General features: G+C 28.5%; 9 protein-coding genes across 9 annotated transcripts; 5 read left to right on the forward strand and 4 right to left on the reverse strand.

Moving 5' to 3' along the window:
• NAEGRDRAFT_64987 (uncharacterized protein) lies at positions 1–3,355 on the reverse strand (the record flags this gene model as incomplete). The annotated part of the gene is made up of 3 exons (XM_002679795.1): positions 1–1,717; positions 1,761–2,807; positions 2,988–3,355. The coding sequence occupies 3 exons, from the start codon at positions 3,353–3,355 to the stop codon at positions 1–3; spliced, it is 3,132 nt and encodes a 1,043-aa protein (XP_002679841.1).
• A 261-nt stretch (positions 3,356–3,616) lies between these two features.
• On the reverse strand, positions 3,617–4,300 carry NAEGRDRAFT_47410 (uncharacterized protein; the record flags this gene model as incomplete). The annotated part of the gene is made up of 1 exon (XM_002679796.1): positions 3,617–4,300. The coding sequence occupies one exon, from the start codon at positions 4,298–4,300 to the stop codon at positions 3,617–3,619; it is 684 nt and encodes a 227-aa protein (XP_002679842.1).
• Positions 4,301–4,712: 412 nt separating this feature from the next.
• Positions 4,713–5,892, forward strand: NAEGRDRAFT_64989 (uncharacterized protein; the record flags this gene model as incomplete). Its single annotated transcript, XM_002679660.1, has 4 exons — positions 4,713–4,873; positions 4,920–5,313; positions 5,361–5,512; positions 5,667–5,892. The coding sequence occupies 4 exons, from the start codon at positions 4,713–4,715 to the stop codon at positions 5,890–5,892; spliced, it is 933 nt and encodes a 310-aa protein (XP_002679706.1).
• Positions 5,893–6,327: 435 nt separating this feature from the next.
• NAEGRDRAFT_38428 (uncharacterized protein) lies at positions 6,328–8,097 on the forward strand. Its single transcript, XM_002679661.1, has 3 exons — positions 6,328–6,469; positions 6,550–6,578; positions 6,627–8,097. Exons 1-3 carry the CDS (start codon positions 6,346–6,348, stop codon positions 8,043–8,045), a joined length of 1,572 nt encoding a protein of 523 aa, XP_002679707.1. The 5' UTR covers positions 6,328–6,345; the 3' UTR covers positions 8,046–8,097.
• A 115-nt stretch (positions 8,098–8,212) lies between these two features.
• On the reverse strand, positions 8,213–11,227 carry NAEGRDRAFT_78955 (uncharacterized protein; the record flags this gene model as incomplete). Its single annotated transcript, XM_002679797.1, has 1 exon — positions 8,213–11,227. The coding sequence occupies one exon, from the start codon at positions 11,225–11,227 to the stop codon at positions 8,225–8,227; it is 3,003 nt and encodes a 1,000-aa protein (XP_002679843.1). The 3' UTR covers positions 8,213–8,224.
• A 506-nt stretch (positions 11,228–11,733) lies between these two features.
• Positions 11,734–12,864, forward strand: NAEGRDRAFT_64992 (uncharacterized protein; the record flags this gene model as incomplete). The annotated part of the gene is made up of 1 exon (XM_002679662.1): positions 11,734–12,864. The coding sequence occupies one exon, from the start codon at positions 11,734–11,736 to the stop codon at positions 12,862–12,864; it is 1,131 nt and encodes a 376-aa protein (XP_002679708.1).
• Positions 12,865–15,267: 2,403 nt separating this feature from the next.
• Positions 15,268–17,362, forward strand: NAEGRDRAFT_64993 (uncharacterized protein; the record flags this gene model as incomplete). Its single annotated transcript, XM_002679663.1, has 2 exons — positions 15,268–16,569; positions 16,709–17,362. 2 exons carry the CDS (start codon positions 15,268–15,270, stop codon positions 17,360–17,362), a joined length of 1,956 nt encoding a protein of 651 aa, XP_002679709.1.
• Positions 17,363–19,547: 2,185 nt separating this feature from the next.
• On the reverse strand, positions 19,548–20,042 carry NAEGRDRAFT_64995 (uncharacterized protein; the record flags this gene model as incomplete). Its single annotated transcript, XM_002679798.1, has 1 exon — positions 19,548–20,042. The coding sequence occupies one exon, from the start codon at positions 20,040–20,042 to the stop codon at positions 19,548–19,550; it is 495 nt and encodes a 164-aa protein (XP_002679844.1).
• Positions 20,043–20,182: 140 nt separating this feature from the next.
• NAEGRDRAFT_64996 (uncharacterized protein) lies at positions 20,183–23,430 on the forward strand (the record flags this gene model as incomplete). The annotated part of the gene is made up of 5 exons (XM_002679664.1): positions 20,183–20,427; positions 20,495–21,210; positions 22,036–22,349; positions 22,438–22,673; positions 22,740–23,430. 5 exons carry the CDS (start codon positions 20,183–20,185, stop codon positions 23,428–23,430), a joined length of 2,202 nt encoding a protein of 733 aa, XP_002679710.1.
• Positions 23,431–25,267: the final 1,837 nt, after the last annotated feature.

Genomic DNA, 25,267 nt, shown 5'->3' on the forward strand with positions numbered 1-25,267 from the left:
TTATTTGAGTTGTTTCAAACATTGTTCAATAGTATCCTTAGTCTTACTATTCTTGGTCTTTCTTTGAATGTATTCCAATAATTCAACATCACGAGCTTCAAAGGCAGCTTCAACAGCCTCCTTGAATTTAAGTAAATTAATCCAATATTCAACTTTGGTTTCTAATGATTCAATTAGAGGAATGTACTTGAGTGCTTCATCAGATCTATCAGCTTCCAAACAAGCTTCAACAAATGGAATGTAACCAATTGGTGATTTCTTTGCAGTGGCAAATGTTTCTAATTTCTTCCATTCTCCCAAGAATACCAAAGCTTTGATTTTAGAATAATAATATCTCTTTGGGGAAACTCCAAAATTCTTTTTCAATACCTTGACAAACTTTTTTCTTTCTCCCTTTTTGGCTTTGAGAGCTTCACTTGTCATGACTCTGTACAGAGTATCTTGTAATGATGCTCCAACAAATTCTTCATCTGTTTCATCTTCCAATTTCAATTGCAACCCGTAGAGTTCTCTTTCCTTGACTGCAAACTCGAGGTCAAGCTTATCTGCTGATCTTTCCTTAAAGTAAGTTTCTGCCTTCTCAATATAATAGGCAAATCTCTCCTCTGCCTTATCATCAACGGAATCGTAATTCTTATAGGCATGTCTAATTTGTGTAAAACCATTTTCTCTTGAGGCAGCTTCTTCATTTTGTTCATTCTTTAAATACTTGTAGAATTTTTCTAATTTCTTATACTTTCCAAGTTGTGTACAGTAGGAAATGAAAAGTTTTCTTGCCATCTTCTTGTCAGCAATCAATTCATACATGTAATAAGCATCAAAGAACTTCATCAAATAGAGTAATACAGTGTAAAGTAGATCAGTATCATTACTCTTTTGTGCCTTGTCTAATGCACTCAATGTCTCATGCATAGATAAGTAGAGTTTGATTTGAGAGTTAGCATTAGAATCTACTTCAAGGAGAGCCTTAGCTAACTTTGGCTTTTGAACCTTGTAAGCTTCCATGGCAATATTTGAAAAACTGACACTTGCTGAGAATTTTTCCAAATTCTTAATAATGATATCCTTGAGTTTCAATTGAGAAGTTTCATTCTTATCTTCAATCTTACTTCTAATCATGGCTTTGGCCCAATGTTCTAATACTTTGGACTTTGCCAAATTCAAATAGTCACAAACCTTATAGGCCAACAAGTATTCACGCATTTCAGAGAGTCTCTGTACCAAAACTTGAGGAGAAAGTGAAAGAATTTGTTCATAAGTGATTGGAATTTCACTTCTACTTCTCAGTTCATTCATAAGTCTAATATATTTACATTTCAATTGGAATGCTTTTGCTTCATCAATGGTTGTTCTCATGAAATTCTTTCCATAAATGGCAGCATTTAATAATTGTTCTTGAATGTGAACATCAAACTCTCTACAAGCAGCATCAATACACTTATTGACACCATCATACAATGCATCAACACTTTGATCTCCCATTTCCTTGTTTTTAATTTCTCTGATTGTCTTTAAACAAGTAGCTCTTTCATTGACATAATCAGAATAGGCATCATACAATAAGGCAGCAGGTGACAAGCTACCAATTCTGAAAACTTCAACAACACTTTCAGGAATACGTTCAATCATTTCTACACTTTGAGTAGTATAGTAACGACAGGAATCTATTTCTTGTGAGACAATGATTGGACCATCATATGTGAATGATTCATAGTGTCTGAAAATAATGTTATTAAATAAATGAAACAAATTAAACTTACCCAAAACAGTTCACTAATAATACAAGAGATTGATCACCACCTCCAATATTTTCTGGACTCCAATAGAGCATCATTGATTCACCTCCACAATAGGTTAGGGAATCCAATCGGTGTTCAGTAATTCCAGTGAAGAATTTCAAATAATTTGAAGTCAGAGCCAAATCAAATACAAATAAATTACCAGAAGCTTGATGGAATGCTGAAATGGTTTTGTAATCAGGTGAAACTGATATTTTAGTGAAACCAGAAGTATCTCTTTCTGGAATATCTCCTTTCAATCTTTCATTCAATTTTAAATCCTTATATAAATTCGAATAACATGCAATAATTGACATTCTATCTGGAACTGAGAAGAGAACAAGTGGACCCTTACCAACTTTGAATGATTTGTTTTCAGCTGGTGCAATAGAAGTATTATTCACAACAGTTCTTTGATTTCTTCTTCCCAATAAATTACTGAAAAATCCACCAGATTTCTCATTTGATGAAAGTGAAGGAGCCAAGTTGAGAGTTGGTTTTCTAATTGTTGCTGATCGACTTGTTGTAATTGATTTAGTATCTTCATCATCGTCCTCTTCTTCCTCTTCCTCTTCTTCATTTTCCTTTTCCTCACCACTCTTTTCATTCATGCTCCTTTTCAAATCATTGACTTTCTTTTTTCTGACTGTCAAATCAAAATTAGTTACAACAGACATTACAACGTGTGTTAATTCAGCATTATTTCCAACTGCACTCTTTGGGAAAATATATTCATGGAAAGGTTTAGTTTCTGATAAATCATATGCTACAAGGAGACGTCTCTTTGATGTGAAAACTACACATCCTTCTCCATAAAATGTGTGAGCTCTAATTTCTTCTTCTGATTGTAAAGGAATTGAAATAAATGTTGCAGTACTTGAATTAGTATTATTATTATTCGAATCATTTTGATTCTTTTTCATTTTACTTTCCATAAGTGGACTATCTTTCTTTTTATCAACGTCATCATTTTGCCATGGTCCTGAATATCTCTCACCATTAAATACATTAAATAATGATAAACGTTTTCTATTATTTAAATTGAAAATCATAATTCACACCATCATCATCATCGTCATTAACAATTGATCAAATTTTCATCATCAATTAATACATCCACAACAATAAGATCATCCATAATTTTGATGAATAAATAGTAAAGTACAATAGAAATAGTTTAAACACATTCACTTTCTAATAAAAACCTACTTGGTCAAACACATTAATTTCATATCATCGGTCCATCCAACACCAATCAATGGTTCTTCCTTTGTCATGTCAATTTTTCTCTGAAATTTACAAGCAGCATTATAAATGTAAATAATTTGAGATTCACTAATGTTATTATTATTATTAGATGCAGATGATGAAGTATCTAATAAAGTATTTGTTGGTTTTTTAAATAGAGCAATTGGTCCACCAAATGGACAAACAGAAGTTTCATAATATGACAAATCCTTTAATTTTACTCCTTGATCATTGAACCACGTAATATTGTTGTATAGTGGTATTCTACGATAGTAGAAAAAGTTATTGTTATATTCTGTTAGTTGAATCCATGAGGCTGCAATACTCATTTTTTTTTATGATACTGATTGACATGAACTGACATTTGAGGTCTACACTCAACAGAGCTTTTTTCATTAATCGATTCTTCTTTGGAAATAAGAGAGTAGTCCCAGATTTGATCTTTTGATTTCCAAATTGTTGTAAAAATTGAAAATATTGAAAATTACATATTTACAATTTTTTTTAATTATTTTTTAAATTAGTTTTTTCTAAAGGCATTAATATCCACAATTATTATTATTATTATTATTTTAACATCATTTCCAAAATTAACGAGGAACATATTTGGATGCAGGTGGGTTAATTGTTGAGGAACCCAAAATTTCTTGTTGTTCAGCATATTTAACAGAAATTCTGTTAAAAGCATCTCTTTCAATCATTGTTCGTTCATCAGGTGAAATATCATTTGAACCTTTAAAGTTTTGATAATCCCTAATCATTCTCATTGTTAATTTTTCAACTTCAGAATTAAATTCAGTTGGATTTCTTCCGTAATAATATCCTTGATCTCTGTTTTGTAATTCCTTGTTATTAGTGAATAAGTCAAATACATATCTTCCTCCGAAATAAAAAGCTTGACCTAAAACAAAAGAACCAAACAATAGGCCAATTCGTTTTTGAAGTGGTGTCATACCCTTCTTGAATTTTCCTTCATGAACACCTTTTCTAAGTGTTTTCAATGCTTGAGCACCGACATCACCACCATAAAAACCTTCAATTTTTGCTTCAACTCTTGCTTTGAAAGGCAAATCAGTGCCTTCCTGAATGTATTTCTTTTGAATGGCTTCTCTTGTGAATTGTGAATATTCGGATTTTAATAATTCCTTTAAATTACTAGCAGCTGTTGCTGAAACCTTTGGTAAATCGGATGGTTTGGTAAAAGATGATGAAGAAGAAGATTCGGAAGATGATGACGATGTATTCTCCTTTTGATCCTGTTGTTGTGTACTCATTTTTTTAAAAAAGCCTATTTATTGCACTTGGAGGCGATTTTTGGATAAAAATAAGAATGGAGGTATTGTTACTACTTTTTATGAACAATTTCAAGTATGCTAAGAAATAAACTTATTGCAAAATTATTGGTTTTTATTAGAAAGAAGCTAAATTTGTCTGTTGGAAATTGTGTTAGTTTTAAAATTCTCCTTTTATTAATAGACAACAACACATCACCTATTGGAGCATTATTAGAACATTTCCCATTAAAATTCACTTTCAAAAAAACAAGATTTTTACTTGTTGTTGTTACAGGTTATTCGACTCCGATTGATAGAACGAACTCTCCACTTTGTTGGTCGGTACATCATCTTCTTCTTCATCATTATTAATAGTATATTATTAATTGATTATTAATTTAAAACAGAAGAAATGCCCTCTTTTCAACATCAAGATGAATTGTTGTGGATTTTGAATAATGTAAATAATTATAGTCAAAATGTACTTCCGAATCTACTCTTCTCAACTTTGAATCAATCATTACCAAATATACAGCTGCAGGAAACAACACCCAATGATCCACCTGATATTTTGTTCATTATATTTCAAGTGATTTTTGTAATTTTAAATTGCATTCAGTTCGAGTAATATATTATTTACTGTTTGGTCATGGTGTGTTGAGTATGCACCTGCATTGAATGTTCAAAATAGTGAGATTTCGAATGTGACGTGGATTTTGAGTCATCTATTTGCACATGGAAACTTTGCATTTGCATTATGTTCAGCAACTTGGAGTGTTTCTATAGCTGTAGCAATTTATGCAACAACGAAGAAGGTTAAATGGATGGAAGAAAATTATGTCTACGACATATTATTTCACATAATTTCATGGGGTGTTGCCTTAATTTCATTCATTTCAGTATTTACCTACAGAGTTTCTGCCAAATTGACTGGATTTCATGACCAACATCCAGATATTGAAAATTATATTCTCACCTTTTTCAACTTTTTTGGAGCATTCTATCTTATCATTGTAAGTATTTGTCAATTTATACTAATAAGCTGATTTCGCGTTTTCAGGCTGCTGTTGTGGACTTTTCTATTTTGTACCTTATTTGGAAGCATGTCGGGAATGTTTTATCCAGAACTCAACTTAGGATTGTTGTCAAACAGGAAACAAAGCGAGCCCAACGCAGAATTATTGGAAAATTAAGCTTATATTTGGTCCCTTTGTAAGTATCTACCTCCTCAATATTTTGTTAATTATTCCACAAACAGTTTGGTTTCCTCTAGTTTTCAATCAATATGGCTATTATACAATGGATGTAAATATCTAGTTGGAAGAAATGATGATAATTTTGAGTATTATTTCTACTTGCTATATAGTATCTTTGTTCCAATGCAAGGATTTTTAAATTTCCTAGTTTTTGGTCTGACATTGGGAAGGTCAGCACTTGTTAAACTTTTACGATGTGATTGCCTTAGGGGCAAATATACAACTTCAGAAGAAAGAGAGTCCTTATTGAGCATTAACAATACTATGCTTAATTCCTTAAATTCCAATGTTGGTGTTGGTAGAGAACGTTCTGCATCTGATGATCTAAGTTCATGAGTAATATGTTGTCTTCTATTGTTGTTGTAGTTGTGCATGACCATAGTAATTTGCAAGCCATCATCACATATCATTATAAAACGACATTATTCAACCTCTTGGTTGTGTTTGCATTTTTCAATGAAGAAAATGCATCATGAATCCACACCTCAATTAATGAGGAAGTTTCAGTGCACTTATTCGCACTCCATTTTCTCCAATTTTTTACTTTCTAATAAAAAACTCGGTATTATCTCTGCTGATTGACTTTAGTTTACAACAAATTTTCAACAATTATTGATAATTTTATGGCGAAATGTTTCAGGCTACCTCGCATAATTTTGAGTGTTTAATATTGAAGGTTCGGAGACTAACGTTCGATTCTTTGAAAGCACCAAACTTTTACACCAAGAAAAGATACCCCTTTAGGCTTCAATACAATTTTCAAAAAAAGATCACAACACCTAATCTAAAATGTCTTCCTTGTTAAAAGAGAGAGTCAAATGTGCTTCCTTGTTGAAGAAGGTAGTCACCCACCCAAGAGACTTGGTTTCATTGTTTAAACATGGTGATTATATTGGTATGAGTGGTTTTACTGGTATGTAATTTATTGTTGTAGGCTTGTATTCATGATTTATCTTCGGAATGATTATTTCATAAATACTACAATAATTAAAGGTGTTGGTTATCCAAAGGTTGTTCCACAAGTAAGTAAGACAATTTATCATCCATTATTCATCAATTAATTCGGAAAGGCTTTGGCTGATCATGTCCAAGAAAACAAACTTGAAGGTAAAATGAAGTTTAATCTCTTTGTTGGTGCTTCATTAGGTGCTGAAGTTGAAGATAGATGGGCTAAATTAGATATGATTGATAGAAGATATCCTCACCAAGTCGGAAAGAACATTCAAAAGGGTATTAACGAAGGTAGAATTAGATTCTCTGACCAACACTTGTCTATGTTCTCTCAAAACTTGACTTATGGTTTTTATACTAAGGAATGTGCTAATCAAAAGAGCCCAATCAATTATGCTATTATTGAAGCTACTGAAATTAAGGAAGATGGAAGTATTATTTTGGCTGCTTCTGTTGGTGCTACACCAGAAATTCTTCACATGGCTGATAAGATTATTATTGAAGTCAATACTGCTTTGCCATCATTCGACGGTATTCATGATATTCATCTTCCTTTGGATCCTCCACACAGAAAGCCATTGATGATTGAAAATGTTCAAGATCGTATTGGTACTACTGGATTGAAGATTGATTTGAGTAAGGTTGTTGCTATTGTTGAAAGTACTAAACCAGATAACACTGGTGGTAATGCTCCTGAAGATGAATCCAGTAAGCAAATTGCTAAGAATTTGACTGAATTCTTGATTTCCGAAGTTGACGCCAAGAGACTTCCAAAAGAATTGTTGCCACTCCAATCTGGTATTGGTAACATTGCCAATGCTGTTATTTCTGGATTGGTTGAATCTCCATTTGAAAATTTAACTGTATTTACTGAAGTTTTGCAAGATTGTTTCATTAACTTGTTCGAAGCTAACAAATTGAACTTTGCTTCTGCCACCTCTGTCAGATTGTCTGAGGAAGGTTTCAAGAAGTTCTATGCTGATTGGGATAACTATAAGAATAAGATTGTTCTCAGACCACAAACTATTTCTAACGCTCCTGAATTGATCAGAAGACTTGGTGTCATTGCTATGAATACTCCAGTCGAATTCGATATTTATGGTCACGTCAACTCTACCTGTGTTAATGGTTCTAGAATGATCAATGGTTTGGGTGGTTCTGGTGACTTTTTGAGAAATGGTAAGCTCTCAATTATGCACACTCCAGCTGCTAGACCATCTAAGAATGATCCAATTGGTATCACTTGTATTGTCCCAATGGTCAGTCACGTTGATCACACTGAACACGATTTGGATGTCTTTGTCACTGAATTTGGTTATGCTGATGTTCGTGGTTTGTGTCCAAGAGACAGAGCTAAGCTTATTATTGAAAAGTGTGCTCATCCAGAATACAAACCAATTCTCCTCGACTACTTTGAAACTAACTTGAAGAAGTGTTTGAAGACTAGCTCTGCTCACCAGCCACACGACTTATCCACTGTTTTCAAGATGTACCAAAATCTCCAAGAAAAGGGTACAATGAGAATTGAACACTGGTAATCATTTTTGACGTCTGTACTTTAATTTGTAAATAAACCTAAGTTTTGGAAATACTGAACCAAGAGTTGCCATCTAAGGATTTTCTTATCATGCTAAGGTAGAAAGGCAACAAAATCAAAGTGAATTTAACACAGTACCTTAAGCAAAGCTGTCCATAATATAATTATGTGAATATATTATTATTTATTTGCCTTCTTTTTCATTATCACTGATAATGGCATGTCATGTTTAAATAAGTGATTAATTAACATGGTAGAAATTTCTGCAAATAAATCTTCGTTCATAGTAAAATCCAAAGTGTTCAATTTCATTAAATTTCCTTCCAATTTTGAAATGAATAAATCGTGATCTTGTTTGTGACCGGCTGCTCCTGGAATATTATTCTCTTGCATGTATTGTTCTTGTTTTGAGAAGAATTTTCTTGTCTTTTCCAAGAAATCACTCAATAAAATTTGTATCTGAATTGAATGTTGATCAGCTACCCAAATATAGTATAATTTGTTAACTTGATAGAATAATTCTTTGTGATATTCATTCATTTCTGGGTCAAAATCCATCTTGGCATTCCATTTAATGAATGGTTGATTCTTAATCATTTCATCAATCTCCTCCTGTGATGTTAATTTGTTCGTTGAGGATGAGCTTCTACTGTAACGTTTACCATCAGTTGTCTTTACAATGGATGCTCTTGTATTGGTTTGTTTGGAAGTTGAATAGGATGGGAATGCACTGGTGTGTCTTTTGGCTTTTTCTTCTAATGAAAGTTGACTCGTGTCCTTCTTGAATTTAAATTTCATCTTTTGGAAAAATCCTAAACCTTGACTTTGAGATTTCAAACTCTTTAAGGTTTTATCTTCTTCCACTTTGAGAGAAATTCCTAGCTTCTTTGCTAATTGTTTGGCTGTTACTTTTTGATTATTTTTAATTCCAACACTACAATTGGCTGCTACTAGAATGGTAACAATTTCTTGATTTTGTTGATTGACTGCAATGTGAAGAGCAGTATCACCTGCATCATTTTGTGCATCAACATCAACTTCTCTTGCTCTTGCAAGTAGAAGAATTATATCCTGATGTCCTTTCCTTGTTGCCAAATGAAGTGGACTATCACCATTCTTTTTATCCTTCTCATTTAAACATTCAACTATTGAATCTGTTCCTGACATGTAGTTAATTAACAATTTCAATGAATTAATATATCCAAAATTAGCACAATGATGAATAATGGTATTTCCTGCACCAGAGAGACGATTCACTATTTTAGAAAGTGTTGGCTTTCCAAATGCATCCTTAGGTGCTAAATTACCACTACCACTCAAACTTGATGATGATGAAGTTGCACTATCGAATTGATCAACAAATAACTTGTCATGCTTATTTTGCTCTTCAATTTCTAGGTATTTTGAATTTGTCAAGTGTTGTTGTTGAGTTTGATGATTTGGTGTTGAATTGGTTGGTGATGGACTCGAATTACTTGTTATATTAAATACAGATTCTTCTTCTATGGAAAGTAAATATCTACACAAATAATCAATTAAATGTGGATGTGGAGCAGCAGAATATAAACAATGTTGATCTTCACGATTCATTCTCAAAATACTTGCACCCTTTTCCAATAGAAATTCAACCTTACTCAAATCACCCTCCTCACAACAAGTATGAAGACATGTTTGACCTTTCTGTGTTTTAAAATTAACATCAGCACCAAACATGATTAAAGTTTTAGCAATATCTAAATATCCCTTTCTCAATGCCACACTCAGTGGTGTATTTTCAAAATTATCTTTCACATTCACTTTAGCACCACGCATCAATAAATAAACACAAGCACGAATACAATTATTGGCAACAGCATAAAAGAGTGGAGTTGAACCACCACCATCCTTCTTCTCTACCAAAGCTCTATATTCATCAATGAGAATACTAATAATTTTGAAACGATTCAAAGAGGCTGCCTTATGTAAAAGTGTCGTATTCGTTGCATCCTTATCAATATAATTTGAACTGATATTGAACACTTTGCCAGATTCTTCTCTTTCCTTCCTATCTTGTTCCAATCTATTTCTAAGTTCTTGTATGAAATTATGTTTAATATAATAATTCAATTCTTCTGTAATATCAATAAAATCAGTTCTAATTCCTTTTTGTCTTTCTAATTTAGTGGCTTCATCCTCTTCCTCTTCTTCATTTTCTGATACTGTTACATTTGAATTTGAATTTGTTATTGTTGTTTTAGATAAAGTTGATGATTGAGAGTTGTTGGAATTATCAACATCAATATTGGTGGATTTTTCAGAATGTTCAAATGTGGTTTCTGATAACCTGTTTGATCGTTTTTTATGGGAAATTATGAATTTGTTATCGGAACATTCTCTATAAATTGTTTTCTCTAAATTCATATAATCTTCTGTTGTTTTAAAATATTTCTTTCTCTTTCGTCTTTGTAAACCAGTGTTTGGATCAATACTTGGTGATTGTGGAGTTGAAGTAACTGAATCACTTATAGATAGTAATTGAATCATTATAGATGAAGGAACAGATGTTGTTCTATCCAAAGATGACAATTCACTACCCACCACTTCATTAGAAATGTTATTCGAAATATTATTAGAAACACCTTGAGTTGTTGTAATAGATGGAATATCATCAAGTAAATCAAATAAACTATTTTCTTGATTTTTAGATATTGTTGAAGATGAATGATTATTCAAATTAGTTGAATTATTCGAATTATTATTCGATGATGGTGATGAACGAATTAATTGTTGTTTAAAATTATTACTTGTTGATGATGGCCTCAGTGATGACATGTTAGAAAATGTTCTCATCAATGGACTTGTATCTTCTCCACCACCACCATTATTAGCAGCAACAGAAACAGCAGTAACAGTAGTACTACCATTACCTATAACCTCACCAGTTCTATCATCATCACCAGTATTAGTGATGGATGACGAAAAAGCCTTCATTGACAAGCCTTTACAAGATGACAAAGATGATGCTAGCACCTCTTCTTCTTCTGAGGAGGATAATTGATTTAAATGATTGGAACAAGTTGTACTCGTTGATGATGATAATAATTGTTTCTCATTCTTTGGAACAATAGAATCATGATTGATATTATTAGCAATAGCATCAGACTGTAGATGGCACTGCTGGCAAGTGTTATGGTTGTTTGACATTTTTTTGGTTGAAGAATATAACGCAATTCTTGTCTGTGTCATACCGTGTATGGATAGTCACAAAATTGAATCGCACCTGCCTGATTTAATTTAACAACGAAATGAGAAATGGATGGCACAATTAATTGAGATGATTCTTAATTGGTGAACTCACATATTATATTGTGAATTCATTTGTTTTCATGTTATTTCGTTATAATTACAGAAAGTAATGGGGTTGTACTTTTGGTTGATGATGAGAAAATTTTAAATAAGGTTTACTAATTAAAAGAATCCAATAGGATTCAACAAAATAATGAAAAGTAAACAATAAGCTTCAAAATTATCATCTCTTTCAATACATACACTCAAACACTTTAAAGTCGTCGACTACTCTGTCCACACTTTCCCTAGTGATATCACTCTTCATTCAAGAAAACCTTAGTTTCTCAGTTCAGTTTATTCATATCTGAAACCTTTAGGCGGGTAAAAGGAAAATCTTCACTTCAAAACTCTGAAAAAACAAAATGACACTCACAAATGCTGATACACTACCAATAGTAATGACATTTCTTGATGTAAAATCAGTGATATTATCATGTTCACTTGTATCTAGAGAGTGGAATCATTTAACAAGATTAAATTCCATATGGAAGTTAAAATATGAACAAATATTCATGGAGAGTGTATTTAATTGGACTAAACATGTTACAAATTCTTCTAATGATGATGATGATTCCGATTCTGATTCTGATTCGAAAGATGAATCTTCTGATAATTCATCATCTTCAGAATCGGAAGGAAGAAAAAGAAAAAAAAGAAAGAAAATTAAAAAGTCAAAGAAACAAAAAACAAGAAAATCCAATCAAGAAGATTACTATTGGTTTAATTTATTTAAAAAATGTATATTACTATTTCCTATTTTAGATATTGAATATGAAAATGTTGAACTACTTGCCAATCAATTAGATTACAATGAAATTAAAAAAATTACAAATGTTCAACAATTACATGAAATAATTTACCACTTGAAAGAAACTATTAGAAATCAAGAAAATGGTCAATCTCAACTCACTTCTGATTATCAATATAAATTTCACAACAGTAAGGCACTAACTCTAAACAAGGAAATGAAAGCTAATTTAATGCAATTAGCAACAATATTAACAGTTTTATATGATGGACAATCAATATTCTATTTTACAGATAATGTTTTAATTAGAGTTAAAAAGGAAATGTGGCAATGGGCTCATGAAGATGAAATTGATTGTTTTGAATGTACTTTACCTGCTTTTTGCATGTTGGTTCTCTATCCTAAAGCTGAAGAAAATATTCCCTTAAAGAAGATGAAGAAAAAGTATCATTTAATGGTATCTCCATCTATAGAAAATCATAAAAGGGAAGAAGAATCAGACTCAGAATCAGACAATGATGATGAAAAAGAAGGAGGGAGAGTACTCAATACAACAAATTCATGTTTCTGGTTAGATATGATGGGATACTCTGAACCTGAAGGAAAGAATGATATTTGTTTTTGTAATTACTTTGATTGGTGTCCAAATTTCATTTCCTCAGAAAATTCAACCAACAATTCTCCAACCATTAATACATCAATGAATACAAAGAAGAGAACTATTCAGATATCAAAGTATGAATAAGATTTTTGTACAACAGAATAGGCAAACAGACTATCAGTCAATTGGAATAATACCACCTGTTGGTAGTCCTAAAACTTGAAATTAACAAGTCAATCAAGAAATTAAACATATTTCAATCGGATTTGAAGATACTAAAAATTCTAAGTGAAATGACAAGATTTAATTCCTCACTTGAACGTTTAATAAACATTATCAAGCCTAATTATTATTTGTTTACAAAAAAAATGATCAATAAGAAATCTCATCATAAAAAGCCTTTTGATCATCGTAATCATGATCATGATAATACAATAGATCATGTTCCGATGATGGTAGGTGAAAAATCACTACTTGAAATAGGTTCCGATTGTATTTTGGAAATATTTAAATATCATGTTGAAACATCTGATGATATTTTAGTATTATCACATACATGTTCAGATTTTAAACAATTAATTAATACAAATACGGAAATTTGGACTTGTAAAATTAAATCAATATTTAAAAGAAAGGCTTTACAATTTCAAAATTTCAAAGTTAATAGAGTTGATTTGTTAAATCAATTTTTATTAAATAATTTAACAGATAATTATTATTTACTTCCAGAAAAGGAAGTTTATCAATTTTCTAAAAAAAATGGTGGAGAATTTATTAATATGATTACAAATACAAATGATTTAATCAAGTATTTTAAATATGAAAAACAAGTTGAATCTGATTTTAATAATAGAAATTTCATTTATTCCAAATTAGGAAATCTATTTGAATGGATTCAAAGAATTTTTATAATCTTATTTTGTATTTATATTTCATTCCAAGAATATTATGTGGTCATGAAAACAGCATTAGATTTAAATATATATAGTTGGGTTAAATATTCTGATTTAATTATTTATACTTCTCTAATTTTGGAATCTTTAATTATTTTTATAGATGTTTTTATTTTGTGCTATTTTAGTGAATTTATTTTAAATATTAAAAAATCCATTAAAAGAGCCTATTCAAAAATTACATACACGCGCAGATATAAAATTATAGTACTCATTCTAATTCTATCAATTGCATCATTATTTATTAGAATTATGTTTTATTTTAATAATGATAGTGATGGTTCTCTTTTACAAGAACGTAGAAAATATTATAATGAATTGGATTTGGAAAATGCAAATATTTTACAAAGATTTCAATTAGGTGTATTTAATGGTGAAGAAATATTTAGATCTTTAATTAACAATTTTAATTTATTACTTTCAATTCCATTGGCTTTTGGATATTATGAAGCTTCTAAATTTTTAACGGAATTTAATACTTTATTTGTTTTTGGAGTGGGAATTTATTTACAATTATTTACTTTGATATTTTTTACTAATATTTTAACTCCTATTTTAGCATTTGTTATTGCTATATTAGGAGGATATTATTATAAGTATGATATTTCTAATTGGAAAAAAATATTATCAATTGCAACATCACATTTATTTGCTTATTTGGGATTTTCATCATTTTATATATTTTTACCACATGTAATTTATTTTACTATTTGTGAGAATACTGGTCATGGAAGTTCAGAGGATATAAATTTTTAATTTTATCGTTTCTGGATAGAAGAACTTTGATTGTGGTTGTAATAAGGCAAGTAGTCGTTTGGTAGAACTATTCGAATAAATTGAATGGTTGATGAGTGAGGACTGTTACAAAACATGTTACTATCACAAGGATCCTTGACAGTATGTAATATTTCTCACTAACACATCTGATGCTTCAATAATTGTGAGCCACTTTTCATCCCAAATATTCTATTAAATTCATTATCATCCCAACAATTTGTTTCAAAAAAACTGTAGATCAAATGAGTAAAACCCATTTCATTGTATTTTGATATGGAGACTTTACAATGAAATCTATTCAAGAGACTCTTTTATTTCAGATATGATACTACTTACAAGTTGGAGATACGCTCAACTTGTATTGAAATAATTAGATTTATTAGCAATAATACCTTCAATTATTAGAAAGATTGACTTTTTCCTTTTTAGTATTGACACAATTCCGCTTGTCATTTTACAATGTGCACCAATCAGAGTGTTACATTTTTCAGTACAAAATATATTTAATATTATTATACAATCAGATACTTCACTCTGCTGAACCTAACTTTCGTTTCCTTTCACACTGAATCGAACTAATGTTTAAATTCTAACATAAAAATCACCAATGTCACTACTATTTCAGCTTCAGTGGAAGATTCTACTTCAGTTGAAAATTGACGTCTTTATCGGCAATGGTTTTTTGAAAAGGGAAACTTTTTTCAAAGCCTAAAAAAAATCGCTTGACATTAGACTGAAACAATTTCAGTGATTTACAAGCAATCTACCTCAACACCACTCTAATAACAGTGAACCAAACTAATTACTTTGAGAGTAAATGTATTATAATAATATGATGGCAACTACAACATCAACTGAAGAACATGATATATTTCAATATCATTCTAATTTTCAAATTCTATCCAATGGAAGTAAATCAACAACAACAACTTCACCTAACAAACAACAACAACCTTTAAATTCTACCGATACTACTATTACTACTACTAACGATACATTATCATCTCTATCAACTGATAATATACCAATGGCTATTTCACCCTCCTTGTTATCGGTAGAAGATTCTACAACAGTCTACAGTACAAGTTGTAATGATTCATCACTCATGATGGATCAACAATCTTCATCATCACTCGTTTCTTCATCCATTATAAACTCAACAATATCTAATAATAATAATATTAATAATAATATTAATAACAATAACAATAATAACAATAATAATAATATTAACGGTTCAATTCCACTAATAACACTCAACCAAGAACAAAATGGTTCAGATCATGATGAATTAATTGATGTACATAGTTCATCATCCCCTAATCAATCACCTTCACATTCAACTGGAACACCGACAGATGAAGATTCGTTTACCTTCTCCAATTTAAATTGTTCTAATAGAAGTATTAATATTGCAATAACACCAACAACAAGTTTAAATGATTTAACTGTGGAATCATCAAGTGATTCATTATTATTATCAGATAATTATTCATTACAATATCCTCAATACTATTCTAATCAGACAGATCCTAAAAATTTACTTTTCCAATATTGTGTTGAGGGAAAGGAAGATTTATTTATTGAATTGTTAAAAGAACAAATTGAATCACCAAATCAAACATTGGGAAATTCATCACTTGATGCTAATAGAGTTTTAACAAGTCAATTCATTTATCATGATTTTGATAAATGTACTCTATTTCATTTATCAAGTAAATTTAATAGAGTCAATTCAATGGAGAAAATGTTGGAATATTTACCTTCAATTTTAACATTTAAAGATTCAAAACAAGCTAATTGTTTATTTTATGCAGTTTCTAATAATTCAAAAGAAGCTTGTGCTCTAGTTTGTAATTATTATTCAATGATAAATGGTTTATCAGATAAGAAATTTACAAATGAATTAGACATGTATGGTAATTGTTGTTTATATTTGGCAATGCAAAAATCTTTTTATGAATTGGCTGATTTACTTTTATTATTTGGTGCTAATATTGATATTAGTTTTAAAACAGGTGAAACAATGTTACATAGAGCTATAACAGAGAGAAGATTAGATATTGTTGAATATTTATCAAAGAAGGGTGCAAATTTATTGAAACAAAATCAAAATAATGTAAGTAGCTTTTTTTTTACCATTACTGGAAAGGTATTTAATCTTTTTGAACTATGTGTTGATTTTAAAATGTCAATTGATAATTGAACTATTTGTTGATAATTGATTCAATTGATTTATATCTTCTATAATATAATAGGAAAATCCATTATTTAATGTATTTGTTCATCAGAAAAAGAAGGAAACCAATGTAAATACAAGTCAAGATAGTATCAATAGTACTGGTAGTAATGGTGGTAATAACAAGACACCAACAAGTTTAGAATCACCAACTCATAGTGCACCACTCTTTTCATCAAATAATTCAAATTTCTGTAGAAATGGAGCTCTATTTTTACAAAATCTATTGAAAAGTAATGCATTTTCAAGTGAAATTATAATGAAAGGATTAAAACAAAAGAATTCTCATGGACGTACAATGTTTCAAGAATGTATTGTAAAAGGAGATTTACCAAGTTTTAAAGTACTAGTTGCCTATTTAACAACAAGAGAAAATTCAGAACAAACTCTTTCATGGTTTGTGAATGATGTTGAAAATCAAAAACAAAGAACTTCACTTCATTTATCAGTTGCTTACAAACAATTTCACATGTGTAAGATTCTAGTTGATGCCATTCCAGGTATTGCTAAATTAGATACACTTGATTCTGATGGTAAAACTGCAATGGATTTGGCAAGAGAAACAAATCAGGAAAATACCATTCAATTTTTCAATGAAATTCAACAATTACAGAAAGAAAAGAAAAGTTCTGGATTTGGTTTTAAAAAATTATTTAGAAGACTGAAAAAGTAAATTGTACATATTTTGTAAACTTACTATTATTATTGAAATAATAATAATAATGGATCTCATACAACAACAACAACAACAACATTATCAAATAATTTATCATCATCAACATCATCAACATCAACAACAATAACATTACAAAGTGCTCAACAATTTTTCAAAAATATGAAAAAGGGTAAAATTGATATTGTAGAACAAATGTTAAAAGAGAATATAAATTTTCTAATGATACGAGATGTAGATGGAAGTACAGCATTAATTAAAGCAGCATCTAAAAATTTAGTAAATTTTGTAGATTTATTTTGTAAATATAGTAGAGATAACAAACTTGGATTTAGTTGTTTAGATTTAACTAATAAGGATAGATATACAGCAATTAATATAGCAGTTAAAAAACAAAATATTCAAGTTGTAAAATTATTATTATCATATAATGCAGATATAACAAATACACCAAATAAGGATGGTAATTTACCTATACATAGTGCGAGTAGACGTGGATTTACAGATGTTATTTCAATTTTAGTAAATTATGATATAAAACAATTAAATATAATGAATCCATTAAATAATAGAACACCTATATTTATGGCAGCACAACATGGTCATTTAAAAACTGTTGAATGGTTTTTAGATCAAGATGGAATTGATTTATCTATAAAAAGTTGTGATTACAAAAGACCAATACATTCAGCTGCATCACATGATAATTTAGATGTTTTAAAATTATTATTAGAAAAAGGACGAGAAAATATTAATGTTATTACAACAAATGAAACTGATAAGGATAAAAGATATACTCCAATGCATTATTGTTGTAAAAAAGGTGCTTTAAAAACTGCTAAATATTTATTAGAAAGAGGTTCTCTATTAGGAATATTCATTTTAAATGCTCAACATGGTTATTTTGGTAAAAAAACACCTCTCTATTTAGCTGTTCATGGTAAAAAGGATGAAATTGTTGAATTATTTTTAACTTATTATAAAATTATTAATGAAATGATTAATGAAATTGAAAAATCAGAAGAATTAATTAATATTAATATCAATACTAGTAATATCAATACTAGTAATAATAATACTAGTAATAATATCAATAATAATGATAGTAATAATAATAATAATGAATCTAAAAATTCAAATGAAAATGAATCAAGAATATTTAAAAAAATTGAAAAGTATAACAAATTTTCATTAGATTTAAGTTTAATTTATAAAACGTTAAATGAATATTTAAAAAAAGAAGATATTCAAGCAATAATATCAGATCCATCAAGTGAAAATTCAGGAGATTCAGATAATGATAATGCTGATGATTTCCAAAGAAACGAGGAAAAGAAATTATCAAGTGATTATAAAAGAGTTACAAGATCAATTAAAAATGTTATACAAATTGCAACTTCAGAAGAGAATCAAGAATTAGTACATTTATCATTTTCAATTGTTCATTTTGATATTGTAAAAGTGTATTTAGAATATTTCCCAGAATTATTGAATTGTAAATCAACTTCAAATGGAAATACATTAATTAATAAGGCAGCACATATTGGACATTTAGAAATAATGAAATATTTAGTTTCAAAAGGAAGTAATATTTCAATACCAAATGATGTTGGTAATAGACCTATTCATAGAGCTGCGTATTGTGGACATTCTGAAATTGTTAAATTTCTCGTTGAGGATTGTGGAGAAAAGGTTGATGTATTTCAACATTCAACTCCAAAAACTAAACGGTTAGAAACATCTCTACATTTAGCTGCTAGAAAAGGTTGGATTGAATGTGTTAAAATTTTACTTTTAAATGGTTCTGATATTACACTTGCTACTAAGAGTGATAATCCAAATGGAAGAAGAGATGCACTTCAATTATCTAAGAGATATAATCAATTCCTTGTTTTTGATTTTCTTGAAAAGGTTTTCCAGAGAGTTACTCGATCTTATTAATATTGTCATCTTTCATTAATATTTGTTGAGATAATATTAGTGATATATTAGTGAATGATATATTGAATGATATTATTTTTAAAACTAAATTAACGTAATATTTTAACTGAAATCAAATGAAATAATACAAATAATAATACTATTTGTAATGGTATTATTAAAAAATTCAATAATTTGATTAATGATGTAAAAAAAGAAATGATATATTATTAATAATAACCATTATAATTGTACAAATAAAATTTTAATTCTTAATCTTGTTCATTGCTTGATATTTTTGAATATCAAACCAAACCTTAAATAAATCACGTGTACCTAAAGCAAAAACAGAATTTGCTCTCAAATATAAATATGGTGATCCACTCAATTGAACAAGACATGGATAGAATGTATTTTCAAATATTGGTTTACAAGGATCATTTTCAGGTGATTCTGACATGGCTTCCGATGGTGATTTTCCGTCTTTCTTTTCATTTAAACATTCTTTATATTTTCCTAATTGTGGTCCACAAGGAGTATGTGGGGCATGAAGAAAACAATAAGAACACAAATACTTGTCTTCTTTCTGTATTAAATCTTCAGCAGTAACTAAAGGATATATTCTTCCGTTAACATCAAATTTATTCTTTAACACTTCTGGTCTAAATTGTGCAAGTGTCTTCAAGGCTTGTTGTCTTCTTTCCTCTTCCAATTTCCTTTCTTCCTCAGCAGCTGATAATGATTTGTTTGATATTGGCATTTTTTTAAATGTTATTTATTTATAAAAAAGCAATCAATTTCTATTGAATAGAAAACAAAGCCTTTTTTTTCATCGTCTGTCTGTTACTATTGGATGATCATTATTTTGAGGAGCAGTAGTAGAAGATAATAATAATAACAATGGATTTTGAATCATCACAACATTTAAATATTCATTCTTCGGAAGAGGATTTATCATTGATCAGTGAATCAAGTGGTAATAATAATAATAATAACAATATCAGCAGCAACAGTAGTAGTAGTAGTGGTACTATTAGTAATATTAGTAGTACATCAGATATTATTGGAAGTATTACTTCATCAAAAACAACTGATAACGAGGTTTTTGAAATTAGAGATTTCTCAACACTTTCATCATGGGAAAAGTATGTTATGATCAATTATCATCATCAATAATTTAATAATCATCATATTTAAATAATAATATTATAGATTAATAGATAAATTTGAACAATTAATATTAGCATGGTTTAATAGATTTTCCAATTTTCAATTTACACCCACTGAAACATTCTTCTATAAGAGTCATATCATTCAATTTAATGGAACTAAATATTTATTTTCATATTATAATTTTAATCAATCATCTTTATCAGAAGAAGAACATGATCATCAAATAGAAAAGGATTTTCTTCATAGATCTCATCATTTAACTAGATGGTTTGGAGTTAAAGAATTTTTCATCATTTCTTTATATAACAATAATAATAATAACAAGCCTTCATCTTTATCACCATTTCATTCTTATCATCATTCTAATAATAATAATAATTCATCCAATAATAATTCTAATAATTCATCTCATAATAATTCAAATAACATTTCAATTCAATCATCAACAAGTTTATCATCTGCATTATCAGTTTCATTATCAAATTTAAATAAGAATGAAATATCATATTTTATATTATTAAATAATGAATGTTTAAATTATAATGGAAGATTAAATTCTAAAAATAATCAAGTTACTAAATATAAAAGTGAATCTTTATATGAAAAACAATTAAATTCTTCATATATAACATCATCTTTAATGAAATTAAGTGGAATGATTGATTTATTTTGTATAAATTTAGGTAAACATATTAGAATTACAAATGAATTAACTATTAAATCTAGATATACATTTATATTACCATATTTAAATAGTAAAGAATGGTTAAAAATTAAAGATGATTTTAATTTTACAAAAAGTGAAAGAAATTTATTATTTACAATTGGTACAAAACAAGATCCAATTAAAAATTTTCACTTTTCATGTATTTTTAATTCTATAAATATTAATGAACCAAATATAGATAATTTAAATATTAAAAATGCACATTTATGGGAATTAAAATTTAATCAATTAAAATTAAATGAATTTGAATTATCATCAAAATTAAAATTATTTATAAATAATATTATTTTAAATAATGAAAATGATAATACTTCCAATAATGGAAATAATTTATATATAAATGAAATAATTTATGATATATTTGAAACATTATCAGATGAAACATTTCAAATTAAATCAAAGTTATTAAATGAAAAACAAGAAATTAAATCATGTCAACCTAATAGTTTATTAAGAAGATTTTGTGATCACATTTTAAGAATTAAATCAAAACAAGATTTAAAATTATTATGGAAATTATTTATTAAAGTTTTATTTAAATATTGGGAAGAATCAAATATAAATGATTTAATTAATGAATTTCCATTAAATATTTCATTCATTCCTTTTACAAATCAAAATGTTAATTGGTCAACTTGTTTAATTGAACAAAAAATTGACATGTTAAATATTTGTTGTTTAAAACAAATTGAAATTTTAAAAAATAATTTTAATTTAAATAATAATAATAATAATAATAATAATACAAATAATACAAATGATAAGAATACTGAAAATAATAATATTAATATTAATAATAATACTGATAATAATAATGATAATATAAATGAAAAAGAATTTAATAATAAAAAAGATGAACAAGTTGAAGAAGAAGAAGAATGGAAAGATTCAGGCTTTGAAATATTATCAGATCATGAAAGTGTAGATTTAGATGAAGAATATTTTGAAATTGAAAATGATGAAAATTTAGAATTAAAAGAAAATATAATTAAAATTATTGAAATTTCACCTGGTAAGGAAATTAAAATTCCAAAAACACAAAATCCACCACAAAATACAGAAGATGTTATTGAGGAGGAACGTGAAATTTTATCAAATATGATTTCATCAGATCAGAGAATTAGATTTCAATGTGAAGGTTTAATTTCTGATATGCAAGCTTTTAAAGTATGTTATTTAATATTTTACAATAATATATTTAATAATACTTTACAATACTTTACAATAATATATTTAATAATATATTTAATAATAGTTTGTTAATCCTGGATGTGAATTTTCTGATTTTTTATTATGGTATTCACCTAAAGATGTTAAAGATGAAAATTTAAGTTCAAGAATGAAAATGAATGAAAATATTTGGAAGAAATTTTGGGAAGAATCAAAGCCTTTACCAATTTCAAAACAAAAACAAATTTTTGATCACAAATTACAAGCAGAAAAAATTATACATCAAATTGAAACTATGGATTTTGATATTATTTTACAACAGTATGTAATAATATATTAATAATTTACAATAATATTATTTAATATTATATAATATTTAAAATATAGATTAATGATATGTACATTAACAGGACATTATTACATGTTAAAAGAATGGTGGATTGATTTAATTATGGATAGTACAGATATATTTAGTAATGAATTTAAACAAGTTGATAAAAAATTAGATTTAAATTTACCTTTAATTAGAATTGTAGAAAGTAAATTTTTAAAAACAAAAGAAGATTTAAAATTATTATCTAATAATAGATTACAAGATAATAATGTAATTTTACAATGTGTTGAAAATATTCAAGATTTAGAATTATCAATTTCAATTATTTTATCAATCATTTCAAAAATTTCAATTCAAGGAAGAAAATCTTTTATGGAAATTTATAATTCTTCACAATTTTTATTAATTTCATTAGAAAATTTATTAATTAATTCACAAGATTATATTCAATTTAATAATACTAATAATAATAATACTAATAATACTGATACTAATAATGCTAATAATAATAATAATGAAAATATTAATGAAAGTATATGTGAATTTATTAATGATCAATTAGATTCAAATTCTAATAATAATAATAATAATAATAATATTGAAAGAGTGAGTGAATTTATATTAAGATGTACAGCTCAAAGACCATATTTAATATCAGAACCTACTCAACAATTAATGTATGCTCTCATATCAAGAGATGAAATTAGAGTTTCAACTGCTTTAACTGAAAAAGTACCTTGGTAATCATCAACATGAACACACTCAATAATCATTATATTATACACATTAATAAAACATTATTCAAGGATATTATAATCATATCAATATCAATATCAATAACAATAATAATACTCATTAATTGCAAGTGTACACTGAAAACAGACTATTAGTTGTATTGAATGGCTTAGCCACCCATTACAACTGTTACTTCTCGAGTTCTAATAAGGACTCGCACTAGATGCGTTTATTTGAAAATTGAAGCTAAGGGTGCGTGTATTATAGACATGGTAAACATTCGATCGTTCCGTAGTTGGTTCATTAGTGTTGGTTGTTCGTTCAACTTATCTGAGGGGAGGAAAAACATGATGATTTTTTCAGTTCGCAAGTGTTAAGGCTCTTTTCATCATCTTAAAAAAATACAACAACAACAAACTCTTAACTACCTTATACTCAAAAGATGGCAGAAAAAGAGTTGGATCCAAGATTATTGGATATCATGAAGGAAACAGGTACAAATGTGTCCGGTGATGATTTATCTGCTTTGAAGAGTGTGAGTGTTAGGGAATTAATTAAATTGTGGGAAATTTTAGGTCAAACACAAGAACAAACTCCAGTTAAAGGTATAACAATGAAATCATCAACAACGGCAACAAAATCAAAGAAGGAAATCTTTGAAGAATGGACAAAGGGTGTAGTTGAAAACTTTAAAAAGGAGACTGAAAAGAAGGCTGAAAAATCGAGTTCGGGACTAAAGCCTAAAATCATGAATGATGTTGATTATTCAAAGGTTTTAAAAGATGCTAGAGCAAATCTTAGAAAGAGAATTAATCTTGATGAACAAACAGCAGTTGCTGTTGATTCAAATGATTCAAAGTCTGTTAAGGATTTAACTGCTAAAAGAAAAATTGAAAATAAGAGTGAAGTTAAACTCAGAACAACTCCTTACTATGAAACTGTACTTAAAAAGAAATCATCTCAAGTAGGAAAACTTGTTAAACCTGCAGTTATACCACAAATTGTTAGTGTTTGTGATTCTAGAAGAAAGCCAACAGTCGTTGCTTCAAAACAATTAGGTGCCGATGGATCTGTTTATGTCTTTATTGAAGTTGCAACAGAACAAGAAATTAGAGATTTACTTTTTGAACAAGGATCCGATAGTACTATTTCTGCTCAAAATATTACAGAACAACCAAATATTCAAAGAATTACTTCTGAAGATTTAGAAAGTGTAGTTTATAAGGTTGATCCAGAAAGTATTGGTGAAGGTGGTCAAATTTCATTGAAAGTTCATTATACTGAAGGTGAAACTGGTGAAAGAAAGACTGATACTCTCGTTCCAATTCAATTAGGTTTTAATGATACAGTGGAAACTGAACAAAAAGAAACTGGTGAATTTGAAAGTACATGGTTTAAAACTGGTCAAAAGAATGAAACTAAGGAAACAGTTTCTTTTGAAGCTCCTCTTCAAGAAGCTGTAGATTCATTTATTGAATCAACTGGTCTTTCACCAATTTCAGAAGTACAAAGAGATTGTGCTAGTTCTCCAGAGAAGGGAAAACATACCATGCAATTCTTTGCAAAGAAGAATGAGAAACCAATTCTTATCAAAGTTGTTTTTTCTGAAAAACCAAATGGAACCACAGATGCAATTATTTCTTCTAGATCTGAACTTGAAGCTGCTAAATCAAATACTGTTAAAGGGTTGAAGAAATATTGGGAATGTTTAAGACAAAACAAAACTGATATTATTAAGGGCCATGGAATTAAAATCAAGATTGAAAAGACTGAAAAGGAAGAACAAGAAAAGGCTGAAAACTTGAGAATTTCTCGTAAAAAAGAGCAAGAAGAACAAGAAAATCTC

This window comes from Naegleria gruberi (genome assembly GCF_000004985.1).
Source record: "Naegleria gruberi genomic scaffold NAEGRscaffold_12, whole genome shotgun sequence".
Classification (NCBI taxonomy): Eukaryota; Heterolobosea; class Eutetramitea; order Acrasida; family Naegleriidae; genus Naegleria; species Naegleria gruberi.

Bases quoted from the DNA above. Each gene is read 5' to 3' on its own strand.
- NAEGRDRAFT_38428 (XM_002679661.1), top strand. From the start codon at position 6,346: ATGTCTTCCTTGTTAAAAGAGAGAGTCAAATGTGCTTCCTTGTTGAAG. The intron at 6,470-6,549 runs GTATGTAATTTA...CAATAATTAAAG, and splicing joins TGGTATGAGTGGTTTTACTG to GTGTTGGTTATCCAAAGGTT. The intron at 6,579-6,626 runs GTAAGTAAGACA...TAATTCGGAAAG, and splicing joins ATCCAAAGGTTGTTCCACAA to GCTTTGGCTGATCATGTCCA.